Raw genomic sequence first — 16,721 nt, 5'->3', positions numbered from 1 at the left:
GTATAAATTAAACACAGCGAGAAATTTCGTAAACAAATTTCTGTCTATAAGCCACGAACAATTTCACAATACCAATATCGGAAAAATATATCAAATACTAAGAAACGACAACTACCCACATAACATGGTACAAAATCTAATACAGCAAAAAACACTGAGAACTGAAAAGAAATATACCAAAACACCAACACCGGAAACAACAAATTCAACCAAACAATACTACAGCGTTACATATATCCCCAAACTTACGAAGGCAGTTCGAAAAGGCATGAATATTAAACCGAACATTACAATAGCAAATAAATCCAACTGCACCCTATCCAGCATATTTACAAACACAAAGAGCCCCATCGAGATCCTACAACAAAATAATGTTGTGTATGAAATCAGTTGCATGGGAAATAAAAAAGTCAACGAAAATTGTAACCGGGTATATATTGGGACCACAAATCGAAATCTGAGCTTACAACTAACAGAACACGAAGCTGACATATAGAAGAAAAAGAACAACACTGCGTTATCACAACACATAACAACAACTGGACATACAGCTGATCTCGCGAATACCACAATAATAGACAAAAACAAAAGAGGAAAAGTTCGATTCACATTAGAGAGCCTACGAATAATGCAAAAAAGGGGATCACGATAAACAAGGATTATACAGAAGCGATTGGAGCAAGCTATCTTTTATGTTTATAATATTTTTATGTTTAGTATGATTATGATACCCATTGCAAATGGTCCAATTTTTTAGAGTTAAGGAAAAATATTATGTGAGTGATGTTAATTTTTGTTTACGTTTATGCATGTATGGGCGTCATTTATGTATCTTATATTAGTCTTAGCTTATCTTAAGCTCTTATAATTGTTGTTTTTGTGACACCTTATTGTTGTTAATGTAAACTATTTCAAAATTGTGACAAAACTAATGTAATTATTTCATATGTTTTATTGTTGAAAATAAATAGACTTCGCCCCTGAAGAAGCTAGGATGGCTAGCCAAACGTAGGGCCGCAACAGTGGAATAATCACCACCTTTTTATTTACTGGAACCCACAATAGGTCAAAGAGCCTAACAACAAAATATTAATATTCTCTACCTGATTTACTAGTGTTGTTCAGCGACGTAACAAAACTGCAAATATTTGCCACAATATATACAACAAACAGATAACCCGTTATAAAAACAGATAATTCATCGATAACAAACCGGTAAATCATGGGTAAGAAGCTATTAGCAATTCGATAACAGTTTAATTACCAGCCGCCCGGTCTCTTTTTTGTGTGTTCAAATATGACGCCTTTAAGTTTCGCTCTTCCTCCCAAATTTTCCTTATTTAATTGGTTTCCAGAACATCAGGTCTTAGGCAAAGCTAACAAAATTCCAGAGGAAGCGCGATAGGAATACTAACCTGCTCTTTTGCTGGGTTTCTTATGATCATTCTACTATCCATTACTTATCGGATATTGTAAACTCTTCACAATTCTCAAACTTAAGGGATCCCGATAATTTCGTATCTCTATATATATAAAATCCAAATTATGTATGTATGTAGGTATAGATCGGGTTGCGTCTTAAACGCATCGACCGATCACAACAAAATTTGCACCACCCGTTACAAACCTTCCAAGGATGATGGTAGGCTAAAAATACTTTCGGTACATAAAAGGGGCGTGGCACCTCCCATACAAATGGAATCTTTGGTACTGCATAACTCTGAAGGTATTCATGCTATAACATTGAAGTAAGGATTTATATGAGGACAATCCCTAACACCACAGAGAAAATGTTTGGTCAGGAAGAAGTGGGCGATGCACCTCCCATACATATGGAATATCTAATACTGCATATTTTTGGTTGTAGTAATTGTAGAATAATGAAAATTGGTAGATATCACCTCCAGTAAAATGTGGAATTGTGTAAAAGGGGGTACGGCACCTTCCCTAGGAGTGATATTTATTAGAACTATGGCTACAGTACAAACTTTTATTTTAACAAAACCTCTATATCATCGAAAAATCGTTTTATTTATACTCCAAATAATATTGAAAAAGTATGATATATACAATGGTTTTCAGCAAGACCTAAAATAAATTAAAATTTTGTTTTATTTATTTTGCGTATTTTTATAGAAATGTGGGGTTAAACCCACGGGCATAAGCTAGTATGTAATATGCGACAAATGCGAGTCAACTTTATTATCTCTTGAATGCTCTATTTAACATTTATTCTGCACTTTCTAATTTCCGGCAAATAAATGAACTTGCTTTATTGGCAACTTTTACTTTCATTTTCAACGCGCACATTTGCCAAACGAATTTACGCACACACACACACACAAAACTCCATTTGCCTTAACTGCATGCGCGCCATTTACATTGGTGGCAAACATCATTTTCACCCATTTTGAGGTAGCAGCCACTCACATTTATTTTCACAAACACACATACATAAATACTTACGTAAAAATGCAGTTAACTTACAGCAAATAACGGAAATTGTAATCGTGTCACTATAGAAATGGACACCCACCACAAAAATACCTATGCTGTGTGCTGGCCTAATACTGGGTTTGAGGCCTAAAGAATTTCGTAGTTTTAGAGGCGTCTGAATTTGCATAGCCTAAAAAAGTTCAAAACCGAGCAAAAAGCAACAGTCAGCTGGAACTGCTTTGATTACAGCGACGGGAAGCATGCAGAGAAAATGTATTAGAATTTATGTTCTGTTTATGCGTTTTCCAATGAGTTTGTTTGCATATTTGTACATACATGCACACTGACATATCTCAGTCTCTCACTCTCGATCTAACATTTGCTCTATCATTTTACTGCTATATTATGGGTATATACATATATCAGATAAATGTATATGTGAATTGGTGTTTGAAAGCGGTAGTTTCACTTATAAGTAAGAACAGATTTCCCGTACAGTGGGAGATGTAGGATTAATAGAGAGGCAGTTGGTAGGAGCTGCAAAAAAAAAATATGAGAACCGTGTTTGCATTCTCAAACTCTGAAAAACTGGCAGGCATTGCTAGGTTGGTCGTTTTTTTTTTCTCCCGAACAGAAAGAATTTTTTTTCAATACGGCATTATATATTTTTACAAGCCCACCCGCACCCCTTTTAAGTAACAAGTAGAGTAATTGCGTGCTTATGTTTTATCAAAAAGCAACCAATTAGTTACACGCAAGCAAACTCGGACCATCTAAGAAAACGGGTGCCGGTGCGTATACGTAATATTTTTTAGTGTTTTCTATAAAACCTTCGGGGTGTGTCTTGATTGCTACAAGAAGTAGAAGAAGATTAAAATTATAATTTAAAAGTATGCCTATGTTATTCTGGGGCAGTAAAATGCCATTTTAAGAATTGAGTTTGGGAAATCCGAAAAGTAGATCGTCAGTTTTGCTCTGATAACAACAACCTCTTTGAATTTCATATAAAGCAAAGCCTAATATGCCTCAATATGTGGAGCATATATCCGAAATCATAATCAGCAATCTCCCACTGTGCGCGCCTATACCAGATTTCATTACCAAAAAATACCGCAGTTGTTATTGTTATTACGGTAGTTTACAAGAGTACACACTACTCCATATAAATATGTATTTGTGCGTGTGCGCTTATGGCCGCGACTTAATGTATGCACGTTCGCGTTAATGACACTATTGAGAGTAATTCGGGTTATAAAAGTTGGCGTCAAACCTAAAAGTGAATATCGAAAAGTTTGCGTAAAGTACGCCAACCTCACCACAGTTGGGCATAGTGCACTCATTTTATAAAACATACTTATATACATCTGAAAGGATGTGACTAAAATGTATCGAGTTTTTAAGTAATTAATCGAGTGTTATCGAGAAACTCAAATCGGTATGCACTTTCAACTCCCGCTTGTAACCACCCCGCGGATCTGCGAGATAGCAATAGTGACAACGAATATGAGCGCAAGGGAAATAAATCATAAATAAGCCGTCCGCAATGCGAAAAGTGGGTAAAGGATTCAAGATGGGGTCACTGTAGCTCTTCCAGACTATAATATTCGGCGTACAGGTAAAAGAGTACGATAAGTTTGATTTAAAACTTCAAGTTACACTAAAGTGGTAATATGAATTAAAATTTTTGACGGTGAGTTAAATTAAAAAATTTTATTTGATAGTTATTGGCACGAAGCAATAGCAAGTGCTCGAGAAATCATGAAATTTGTCATTGCAGTTTCCTATCATACTAACTCTACTGCTAACCTAGAAAATACGGATACGTTGTATAAACTCAACGGGTCGAATGGGGGAGACTTTGGGTCCTATAAGTTATATGAATATTAAGCTGATAATTTAGGGCAAAATGCTTAACTGTGAAATCCATTTATGTATACTATTAGGATGTTCCTATTTTGGTATCTATCGAGATTTTTTAGCAGCAGACTTTCCTTTTAATTGATTTTGCAAAACTTAGCGTATACTTTAAATTAGGCTTGGTCAGTGATAGCAGATGTACGAAATGTGTGTTGGAGGAGGAAACGATCGAGCACGTTTTGTGCTCGTGCCCTGCGCTTGCCAGGCTAAGACTCCAGCTATTAGGAGTGATACAGCTGTCAGATCTAGAAGCGGCAAATGGCTTAAGTCCTAGAATGCTTCTAGTATTTGCCAAGAGGACGGAGTTATTTTATAACATAGGTCCTGGTTTTTGATATGGTTCTTCAGTTTGGTCCTTAAAACAAACTTCTGGTAATATTACGGACTCATTCAATCTATGTGAGGTCCTCATTGACCGGCCAGTTCAACCTAACATAACTTAGAGTATACTACAAAGCCTGAAGAAAAATGCAACATGTACAAAAAAAGCCTTCTATAGTGGTGCAATTGGCGTGATATTTAGAAAATTTTGTCGGAATTTGAAAACCTGCGCTCAACTTTCAAGGAACTTTCCGCGGGAGTAGACACCTCAAAGTATAACCAAGACTCAGAGTTCAAAAAGTTAAATATAAGGAATGAAAAATGCTTCTATATGGTGCAACTTTTGCGATTTTTACAAATATTTTAAGAGCTCATATAGATCAGAATTTAAGTTCCCTTGGTGTGATCAACTGGCTCAGTTAACCCAGAAAGAAGCGACTGACGTGCCTATTTCTACAGCCGTAAACTTTAAATGGCTAAGTGAAAAATAAATTATGAACCTTGCAATTGAGATAATTTGAAAATGGTCACGACATCTGAAATTTTGAAATCGGTTTTCACATAACTTGTCGATGAGCGGAAGCTTTGAAACTTAAAATGTGATTCAGTGGCTAGTAGCAACGTAATACATATATCAGAGTTGCTCTAGGGGGCGCATAAATCCATATTCTAAGAAATTCTTTGCATTGTACCAACGTCGATGAAAATGTCATACGGTTCACCAAAAATTTAGATAGATGACTTACGGATCGAGCTATTTAGAAAATATCGCAAAAAGGAATATTGCGATAGCTGTTTTAAAAACTTTTGGGGCTCGCGTTAAGAACGACATGGCTAGTTTCTTATGAGGGGTTAAACTCACACAATTATGACAAATCTTAAAGCTAGCTTTGGCTTAAAAAGTTCTGTGAACTGTAGTTCAAACTTATGAGCAATAGCCCAAAGCTTTCAGAGGATGACAAAAGAAAAAGTTCCAGTAGGTAACGAATATGGCGAGATGCAATATTGCAAGTCTTGCCATCGATTTTTAAGAGCTTACGAATTTAAAGCTTACGTTCAGAAACATGTAACAATATAAAGAAAAATATTCTGCTAAGTGGCGCAAGTTCGATATATTTGTAAAACAAGTGGAATTTTCCCATACAGTTTGCCGGAGAATTAGAGACTTGCAATGTTCAGCTAAATCTAGAGGTCGTCGACAATGCAATGCATAAGAAAAAAACTTCACCAAGGCTATCGACATGTTATAAAAATTTATCGAAAAGTTTAAGCTTTGTTATCGCAAAGTTATCGGGTTGCTATCAAAACTTTGATTTTCTATATAAAATATATAAAATGTTCCCGATTTTTTATCGAAAAGTTACCAAATTGATATCAGCGTGCCACAGATTTATTGTCTAGATGTTATAGATTCGGATCTGTTATCGAAAATCTTTCGTTTTGTAATTAAAAAAACTGAGATATCGAATATTTATCGATTTCTTATCGGAGTATTAGCAACTCGTTATCGGCGTGATATCGATTTGTTATCGAGGACCTGTGGGTTAAAATAAAACTTCAATATAAAACCGATGAAACATCTGTAGCCCGTCTATAACAAGCCGATAGAAAACCAGTATGAAGCCGGCGAGACGGCGACAACAAGGTGATATCAAATCGATAACTCGCTTTCGATGGTAAGCCGATAGTAAAACAATAACTTGTCAGTATCGATCGTTACGGATAAAAATCGGACAAAAATTTTCTCGTAAAACAAAAATGTTTTTGGAGCATTTTTCATTCACTGCTTGCTTTTTGGATTAACATCGCCGGGGATTTTTGGGTGCGATCTTCTGTACTATAGGGCAGGATACTCCCCACTAGTATATCATATGGGCCGCTGGGTGCTATTTTACTAACTAAGGTTGAAGCATATATTGCCACCTATTGTTGTTGTTGTAGCGATAAGAGCAATCCCCGAAGGCCTTGGGGAGTGTTATCGTTATTGATGGTCCTTTGCCGGATGCAGATCCGGTATTTCCGGTAACAAGCACCATAAAGGTACTAGCCCAACCATCTCGGGATTTGGTATGAACACATGCAAACTTCTAGGCCATATCGCCCTCCCACTCCTAGATCCATCAGAAGTTTGGGATCGCCAGAGCCTCGGCTGTTAATTAAACAGGATTTTCCACGGGTAGGTGAGGTCGACAGTTCGGTTTAAGAAGCTATATAATGCGCTGGAAACTCCTTGAGAGGGTTGCGCTACACAAGCCTTTGAATCAATTTGGTATTTTAGTCGCCCCTTACGATAGGCATACCTACCGCGGGTATATTCTAAGCCCTCTAACTCGCTGGGGCTACCTAATTTAAATTTATTAGTCAATGGCCATATCTATCCGCCTACGATTTGTTGGACTATAGAAGTTCGGAGTTGCAAAAAAATAGGAGCACCCTTTTCTTACATATTACGATATATATATACATACTTACCTGTGTCATTTTGTATGGACGAAAGTTAACCGATATCCCGCCATCGATTTTTCGATAGGATTTGGGCTCAGGAAAAAAAGTTCCACTACGCATACCCAAAAAAATAATTTTCGAGCCCATGAATTTTTTTTTTTTTTTTTTTGATTTTTAAGGCTTTTTTCATGAAAAAAAATATATATTTTTTTTTCAAAAAACTGTAATCGACAACGTTTTTAGCGGACATTTTTGGGTCGGACAGAGTATACAAAAAATTTTTTTAGTAGATCATGAAAAAAATCTTAAAAATCAAAAACCAAAAAAAAAAAATTCGCAGGCTCCAAAATTATTTTTTTGGGTATGTGTAGTGGAAATTTTTTTCCTGAGCCCAAATCCTATCGATAAATCGACCCAGTCTAATACATACACATGTCCATATGTATATTAGCGTGAAACTTGCCTTCACTTCAAATTGCTCAGCTCCTGCTCCAACATTGTTATTGCATTTTGTGTGACATTTGGGGAATTTCTTTTACCGAAATTGAAATTGTCGCGGAAATAAAATTTGCATATTTTAAGTAGAATTGATTTTTGCGCTCGACTTTACACGCACGTTTAGCCAGCGCCAGCTTTTCGTTGTACGCGTGGGAGTTCGTGAAATTTCAACGCCCTGCCGCTAGCCAATGTTATGCGCCTACAAGCGTGTAATTATTTTTAATGTAATTGCCTTTTTCGTGATGTGGGAATAAAGTAGCTATTTAAATTATTTTCTTATTCCGATAAAGATATGGGGGCGACCTTTTTCGGGTGCAGAGCAACATTTAACAAGCAAATTAAAATTAAATACTTTGGGGCCAGCAGGAATGGAGTGGAATGATTTGATTTACAATTTATTTATTCTTTTTTTTTTAATAAATTAGCTAGTGCAAAGAAGGACTCATAGGTTAGATGGAAAAAGACAAAATAGAAATCTTGTATAGTTGTATATTTTTCTATTAGTAAGCTTGTCACTGAACTCCTCCTAAATGACTGGACCGAATTTGATGACATTTTTTTATTGCAATCAAGGGGGTTTGAGGATGCTTTAGATTCGCTTTGGTTCGAGAAATTTACCAGGGGCTGATCTATTCCAAAAAATCTAACTTATGGTGCGATTCGCTTGAAATTTTGTGCATGGCTACTTCTTTGACGAAGATAGTATTTGAAAAACTCCTAATTCCGGGAAGTGAACCAGGGACCTTAACCGCACTGGAACAATATACTATAAAAGCGTGCAATTACTGGCATATGCTGATGACATTGATATCATCGGCCTAAACATCTGCGCTGTTAGTTCTGCTTACTCCAAACTGGAAAAAGAAGCGGTAAAGATGGGTTTGATGGTGAATGAGGACAAAACTAAGTACCTGCTGTCATCGAGCAAGGAGAATAATGAGATCGTAGTTAGAATTTAAGAAGGGAAGAGAAGTGAGGGCTAGGGAGAAGTTAGAAAATGTGAAGAGAAAAAGGAGATTAAAATGAAGAAAGTGCGAAGAGAAGATGAGAAAGAAAGGAAGCATGTGCAAGGAAGGAAATGAAGAAGAATAGATGAAGGTTAAGGGAGAGGAAGTTAAGGGGGAGTAGAAGAGAGAATACAGAGGAGAAGCAGGGATCAAATATGGAGAAAAGGAGTAGGTATAATTAAGTTTTTTTTTACTGCAAAAGCTACAGTATGGCAAATGCCTCTGTTTACTGGCAGAATAATAACATCGCATGGGTTAGTTTTATCGGGCAGAAGAATGGGTCATTCATCTATCTTTATCTTGTTTATAAAAATGAAAGCGGTTTTTAAAATTGTATTAGTTTCGTGTAGGTTCGTTAAGCTTTGTACAAACAAATATATTGAAATCGGTCAGCCAGGTGAAGCAGGTATTCGATATTTGGTATAGAGATTCCACACATGAGGAAATTAAGGTGAGAGAGGTAGAAAGAATAGGAGTGGGCGTCTTAGTGGGAGTGAGACTAGGACTAGATGTGTGAATGGGAATACGAAGTTTGCGGATGTAGAAGTGAGTGTGGGAGTAGGATTTTGGTTGGCAGTGGAGGTGGGATTAAGGATTGGGAGTAGGAGTGACAGGTAGACAAATGTAATAAGGGATGTGCAAGACCTATAAGAAAAATGGAAGCTAGTGTTGAAGAGAAAGGGATAGATATAGAAAATGGGAAGCGAGGCTAAATTTTTAAATATAGGCAAACCAAATTTCGCTTAACACAAAGTCTGCGGGGTACTCCCTTAGCTATATATTTTTGTAAGAAACTCTCTGTTGAAGAATTAAAAAACACAAGCCCGTTAAAATTAAACTTGTAGATTATGCATGTTATTTTTTTTTTCTCAGTTTTGTTCAACTCATTTCAAATTTAATCAGCATTCTATTATTTGCCAGCAATCGTTAACATATTCATGTGGTTAGTTGGAGTTAGTTGGGTCTTTCTATGTTCTCCAAATTTACTTCTTGCAACAATCATCCTTGCAGCCGGTTTTACATTTGCATTTGCATTGCTGATCGCAGGGGCAACCATCGCCGCATTTATTTGCAGAACATTTGCAATCTGTGGATTAGAAGAAAAAAGGAAATTGAAATAAATAGGAAATTGAAAAGCGATTGCCTGATTGAAATTTGTATGAAGCCCCAACGCTTTGGGTAAATGTATATAAGCCGTACATTTATGTACAAGTTTTTAGTAATGTCTAGTACTTAGAGCTTTGTTAGTTACTAACATACTAGAAAAAATGAGGACGGTGTTGTTCTCTGTTATGACGAAAGGTCTGATACCTAAGTTATTGCAAATTATGCCGCAAAGTTTCAGGAAAATACTCTTATAGAATAATTAAATGTGATGGATATGTATTTTTTACTCTGGCTGAACGAAATGTGTTTAACTTTTTAAAAGCCTGTTCAGCCCAAAGAACTATTTTTGCTTTTACCGTTTAGGTGTTAACACTTACGTATCAGCCAAACGGGGGTGGCACTTCAAAATAAAATTTTATCTAACCGATAGCGGCGTTATCCACAATCATAATACAAAAAGTTGTTTGTCATTTTAGTTACCGGTTAGAAAAATGTTACCAGCTTAGAATGAAGGGTGCTAATGTAACTTATGTATAGGTCCTGTGTTACAAAGTGCACTGAAACAAAATTTTCAGAACGAAGAAATTTTCTCCATTGAGTATAACATAATTCGTATAAAAAATAAATAAATATAAGGCGCGATAACCCCCGAATAAATCTAAGGCCAAGCTTCTTTTCCAATTTGCGTCGTGCTACTCTTCATTTTCCTTACAAATTGGCCGGATGGGACCTACATGTTTTATGCCCACTCCGAACGGCATCTGCACGGCATATGAGTTTTCACTGAGAGCTTTTCATGGCATAAATACACTCAGAGCGCTTGCCAGACACTGCTGAGGGGCGACCCCGCTTAGAAAAATTTTCTTCTAATTGAAAAACCTTAATTCTAAAATTTTAATGTTGCTTTGCACGGGGTGTGAACCCAGGGCATACCGTGTGGTAGGCGGAGCACGCTACCATCACACCACGGTGGCCGCCGTAATTCGTATGCTCGCCAGATAAAAAATGCTCTGTATTAAAAACCCATTCGCATTAATATTTGGAACTGTTTTATTACTTTCCGCAAATTACTCTAAATAATCCTGAAATTATCTTGCAATAATTGCAAAGAAAATATCGAGGGAATGACGAAATATTCCAAAATGGCCATAAAATAATCTCAAATTGACCCCAAACGATTTTGAAAATATCCCACAATTATGGCGGCCGCCATGTAGTGATGGTAGCGTCCTCCGCCTACCGCACCAAATATCCTAGGTTCACGCCCCGGGCAAAGCAACATCAACGTTTTAGAAACAAGGTTTTTCAATTAGATGACAATTTTTCTTAGCGATGTCGCCCCTCAGCAGTGTTTGGCAAGCACTCCGAGTGTATTTCTGCCATGAAAAGCTCTCAGTGAAAACTCATCTGCCTTGGAGATGCCGTTCGGAGTCTGCATAAAACAAGTAGGTCCCGTCCCGCCAATTGGTAGAAAAAATGTAAAGGAGTACGACGCAAATTGGAAGAGAAGCTCGGCCTAAAATCTCTTCGGAGATTATCGCGCCGGGCGGGTCCTACTTGTTTTATGCCGACTCCGAACGGCATCTCCAAGGCAGATGAGTTTTCACTGAGAGCTTTTCATGGCAGAAATACACTCGGAGTGCTTGCCAAACACTGCCGAGGGGCGACCCCGCTTAGAAAAATTTTCTTCTAATTGAAAAACCTTATTTCTAAAATTTTGATATTGCTTTGCACGGGGTGTGAACCCTTAAAATTATGCCAGAAGTGTCGAAGGTTATATGTAGGCCTTACAACCTTGGACTAACAAAGTTGCTCATATCATTAAAAATAGAGGACTATAGACTTATGAAGGGTATTCTGACTGGCCACTGCCTTCCGGCGTCACATGCCTTTAAATTAGGCTTGGTCAGTGATACCAGATGTAGTAAGTGCGGGTTGGAGGAGGAAGCGATCGTCCTGTGCTCGTGCCCTGCGTTTGCCAGGCTAAGACTCCAACTATTGGGAGTGATACAGCTGTCAGATATAAAAGCAGTAAGTGGCTTAAGTCCTAGGAAGCTTCTAGCATTTTCCAAAAGGACGGAGTTACTATATAACATAGGTCCTGGTTTTTGATAGGTTTTTGTCGTTAAATAAACTTCTGGTAAGACTACAAACTCACTCAGTTTATGTAAGGTCATCGGACAGTTCAACCTAACCTACCCCAACAGCTCAAAATCCGGATATTTAGGAGAATCGATTGGGAAAACATTCGTTTAATTTGGATAAGCCATTTCATAGTTATAGAGAAAAAGGATGCACAATTTGCCATGAAAATGCTATGGGAATCCCCGAGATCCTAGAAAAATTTGTTGTCTTTAGACTTAAAAAAAAAAAAACAAATAACTACTAAAAATGGGCCCCTGGATAAAAGGAAATATTTCATTCCAGGAAAGCAATTGGGATAAGTTTACAACAACTAAGGTATAACTTAGCTGAATATGTTTGTAACAGTGCAACCATCGTAGGAATTCGAGCTCAAATCCCACTCCCGGCAGAAAAGGCTTTGACGAGATTTACAAGGTATAATCGAAAGAGATGCCGCCTTGTCCATCCTAATGATATTCGGTGTGGTAGGCAAGCATGCCGTTTGCACCATCTCTAGTTAAGTCACAATTTATCTGGAGAATAGCAGATACGTAGCTTTATTTGACATTTTTATTTTCAACAACAAAGGCTGGCCGCCGTGGTGTGGTGGTAGTGTGGTTCAACTTCCGGACAAATCCACACCAAAAATGTATAAGTTTTTTTCAATTAGAAAAATATTTTCTAAGACGCATGAAGAAAACGAAACTTTCGATAACTTAAAGATACTTGACTAACATCAAGATGGTGAACACAGCCCTAATCAATTATGTGGTATTCCGAAGCCGCAGGGTGGGGCCGTTTTGACTCCATATTTCTCAAAATTTAAGTCATCTCTCTCAAACTAGTAACTTAAGAAGTTTTCAAAATTCTTCACTTAAAGGCGAATACCTTTCTGATATGAAGCTTAAAAATAGAATAACTTCCCAATTTAAGCAAACTATAAAAAACTTTTTCAAACGGAACGCATTACGTCTTAAGATCTGTGATAGAAACAGATTTTTTAAGTCACAATAGCTCTGATATGGAAGATCGGATTAAAGACTTGTGGGAACTAGCGACAATAGTGTGCGTAAAAGGGTCTACACACAGTGATTCAGAGTCAGTTCCGATGTGTTAGTGAAAATATTTTAATATTAGGCACACAGACATGACTCTGGCTGACTCGTGAAAATAAAAATGGGCGTGATTTCGAAAGCGAGTCAACACGTACACAGCTGACTCGCTAGCCAAACACGGCGTGCGTAGACCCTATTAGACAATCGTCACTCTGGGAATCAGAGATGGGTGAAGGCGCCTTGAAAGATATAGGCTTTGTCGAGTGTGCTGTCCGATTTCTGCAGGAGTACCTGGTGTCGATGAGTTGGTACTTGTGTTTTGACAACGCGGTATAACGAAGGTACCGGTGGGACGGTTGCTTTTTCTAAACTCAGAGCATCTATGTAGGTGGATCGGCCAAGGGATGAACTGCATTGGACCGATGTCGCGATCGTAAATATTTTAAGCTGGCATACGGAACACACGGTGTGACTAGGAGTTGATGACTCCTTCTTACGCGAGTGTGTGAGTGTTTCGGAAAAGGAGTGGAGGGACGGGGTAAAAGCTGGTGATCGGCATTGCTACTGCTAATGCTACGTAGATTGTAGTGATGAGAGTCAGCGGCCGCGTTAGGTGGAGGCGCCGATTGGCGCGAGCAACAGCGGACAGTTTAAGTGGCCTTCTGGGCAGTCGCTGCTAGAAGGTAGCGGACGTACGCTTGATAGTGAACCGCGGGACGTCCTTGGACGTGAACAGCAGGGAGCCACAAAGGTTTGGTAGACATAGTTTTAGGGAAATGGTTTTCAGTCACTGATCGTAAAACGTAATACGGGCTCTGGCTGCACCATAAAAAATATGGGGTATTCCATCCCATTTCGACCAATTTTGAACCCGACCCCTTTAGAATTGGCTGAAAGTTTTTCTTCTTTTTCTAGCTTACGAAAGACGTTTTTCAGAATTTTTTCAAATTTTTTCATCCAACTCAAAAAAAGTTATGAATTTTTAAAAAAACACCGTTTTTGTTTTCAAAATGCTATAACTTTTTCAAAAATTGACCGTTTGGGATCTTTTTTTTTTTAAATTGTTTTTTAAATGTACTTTTCGGAAAAAATACAAAAAAATGTTTAAAGTTTTTTTTTTTTTTTCAATTAAATAAAAAAAAAACATCGGCCCACTCTGGGATTAGTGGAGATGATTGCAGAATTGATTGAAGTTTTTTATGAGAAAAAAAAATGGCGAAATTCGAAAAACTGAAAAATTACAAAAAAACAAAACTAAAAATTTTTTTGTATTTTTTCCGAAAAGTACATTTAAAAACAAATTTAAAAAAAAAAAAGATCCCAAACGGTCAATTTTTTAAAAAGTTATAGCATTTTGAAAACAAAAACGGTGTTTTTTTAAAAATTCTAACTTTTTTTGAGTTGGATGAAAAAATTTGAAAAAATTCTGAAAAACGTCTTTCGTAAGCTAGAAAAAGAAGAAAAACTTTCAGCCAATTCTAAAGGGGTCGGGTTCAAAATTGGTCGAAATGGGATGGAATACCCCATATATAAATGCAAGGCGCGATACCCTACGAAGAGATTTTAGGCCGAGCTTCACTTCTAATTCTTGTCGTGGTTCTTTTAATTTTTCAACAAACTGGCGGGACGGGAGCAACTTGTTTTATGTCGACTCCAAACGGCATGTGCAAGGTAGATGAATTTTCACTGAGAAGCTTTTCATGCTTCTTTATAATTGAAAAACTTTTTTTTATAAATTTTCGATGTTGCTTTGACCGGGAGTTGAACCCACGATCTTCGGTGTGGTAGGCGGAGCACACCACGATCACACCACGACAGCCGCCTGGCTGCCCCAATGTTTAAATAATAAACCAAGCTCCGATTAGTATTTGCACTATTTTAATATTAGTTGCTTTTTTTGCAAGCGAGCTTGAAGAAAACGTTTCAACTAGCTAAACAGTTTCATTATGGCAAAACCATACAGATGGTTACTTTTTTTAGCTGCTTTGACATTTCTACTTCTAGCGCAGTATGTTTTTGACACTCAACCAGAGAATTGCAAAAAAAATACATGAAATGCGTGTCTTTATTTGTATGTATGTCACCCTGCAGCCACGCTGTTATTTTTGTTTATCTGCACATTCGTATGTTCATTTCATTCGCTCGATCACAATAGTGCCCTATTTTTGAATATGCAAAACTGTACAATACTATACAACACTATCAATCAGGTCGACAATTACTTAAGCGGTTTCACCTGAAACCGCTTAGCCAACTCAACTCGATTACCTTTTATTGTTGCTTATGCAATTCGGTAAGCTAGTTAGTGTATTAATTGTAATATAGTTTGCAACGGAATACAACTATTATATAACAAGAAAATATATGCTCTTTTTAACTTGTGACGTGTAAATCTTGTTGTTTACTTTTGTATGATGTTTTATCAATTTGTTTTATGATTACGGATTAGCAACTTATTCGCAGACCCACCACTCACCTTTGCAACATGCTGGACAACCCATTTTAATACTGATTATTTGATTATTTTATTTTTGTTTATTGGCAAACGTTATTTATGAAATTCCAACTTCACTTCACTACTTCGAGATGACTGTCACCTATAATCGATTTGTGCTCTTACTTATATGAAAGTGCCACTTAACTTTCACGCACGCTACCAACAACAATTGGTTGAGTGCAGTGTGCAAAGATTTCGCACTCGTTACATCCAAACAAAATAAAACGAAACTATTTATCAGACAGCCCCACACGCTTTTTAACGCTTTATTTTCATTATTTTTTGTTTATAAAGTTTAACGCTTAAGCCCTTAACATATGTACATATGTATGTATGTTGTGTACTATGTAGCTGTTCAGCGCCGTGTGCATCGATGATAAGTATTTTAATATGTAAAGGTGTAATTAATGGTGACTTATAACCATAAAACCATAACCAGATAAAACAGCTGATCGAACCTACCTTATGGAATCAATGTAATCGATTAATGGTGCCATACCATAACGCTAACGCCATAACCATACCATAGAAAACCAACTAGTTTTTGGTTTCTCGCCATATCCATAACATAAAAATATTTGAGTTCGTGAATTTAATAACACTTTTTGTAGATTTTATTCATTGGTTTGAATACGTTATGTCTAAGAGACTTAATTTTTGTGAAATATGTTTGTAATTTTTTGCGTTTTCTTTATTTTTATGAAATTTTCACGATTTTTATGTTAAGGCACCATTAATCGATCACATTGGAGATGGTTGTGGATATGGATATGGTTACGACTATGGCGTTAGGGTTAAGGAAGTTTAATTTGGGCTTAATATCGTCGTTTAGCTTTAGAGTGTTTATCAGCGTGTGTTAATTTAATTTTTGCACTCCGCTAATCGTCGGCGTTGAGAATTTTCTATTTATACGTACACAATAATAATTATATTGACTTGTTAAAAAATCTTTTGACTTTTTTCTATAATCGCTGGATATTGTTGTGTATGTATTATGTAGTGTATAACTCCAAGTTTATTATACCTTTCATGAAAATGAAATGGTATATTAATTTCGTCACGAAACCGAAAATTGTAAGTCCTTAAAGGAAAATAGATAGACCCACCATTAAGTATACCGAAATAATCAGGTTGAAGAGCTGAGTTGATTTAGCCATGTCCGTCTGTCCGTCTGTCCGTCTGTCTGTTTGTATGCAAACTAGTCCCTCAATTTTTGAGATATCTTGATAAAATTTGGTGAGCAGGTGTATTTGGGTGTCCGATTAGACATTTGTCGGAACCGACCGGATCGGACCACTATAGCATATATCCTCC

The 16,721-nt window shown here is 37.0% G+C and overlaps 1 protein-coding gene across 1 annotated transcript; it reads right to left on the bottom strand.

Annotated features, from left to right (window-relative positions):
* Window positions 1-9,451: 9,451 nt before the first annotated feature.
* LOC137242658 (metallothionein-4-like) lies at window positions 9,452-15,560 on the bottom strand. Its single transcript, XM_067769922.1, has 2 exons — window positions 15,387-15,560; window positions 9,452-9,711 (listed from the first exon to the last, which is right to left on the bottom strand). Exons 1-2 carry the CDS (start codon window positions 15,409-15,411, stop codon window positions 9,608-9,610), a joined length of 129 nt encoding a protein of 42 aa, XP_067626023.1. The 5' UTR covers window positions 15,412-15,560; the 3' UTR covers window positions 9,452-9,607.
* Between the last annotated feature and the right edge of the window lie 1,161 nt (window positions 15,561-16,721).

This window comes from Eurosta solidaginis, chromosome 1 (assembly GCF_040869045.1).
Source record: "Eurosta solidaginis isolate ZX-2024a chromosome 1, ASM4086904v1, whole genome shotgun sequence".
Lineage (NCBI taxonomy): Eukaryota > Metazoa > Arthropoda > Insecta > Diptera > Tephritidae > Eurosta > Eurosta solidaginis.
The sequence above is the reverse complement of the archived record's forward strand: the minus strand, read 5'-3'. Positions and strand labels throughout refer to the sequence as shown.

What these genes read in the sequence shown, in the direction of transcription:
- LOC137242658 (XM_067769922.1), bottom strand. Translation starts at nt 15,411, where the DNA reads ATGGGTTGTCCAGCATGTTGCAAAG. An exon ending in TTGTCCAGCATGTTGCAAAG is followed by an intron (nt 9,712 to 15,386) that starts GTGAGTGGTGGG and finishes TCTAATCCACAG; the next exon opens with ATTGCAAATGTTCTGCAAAT.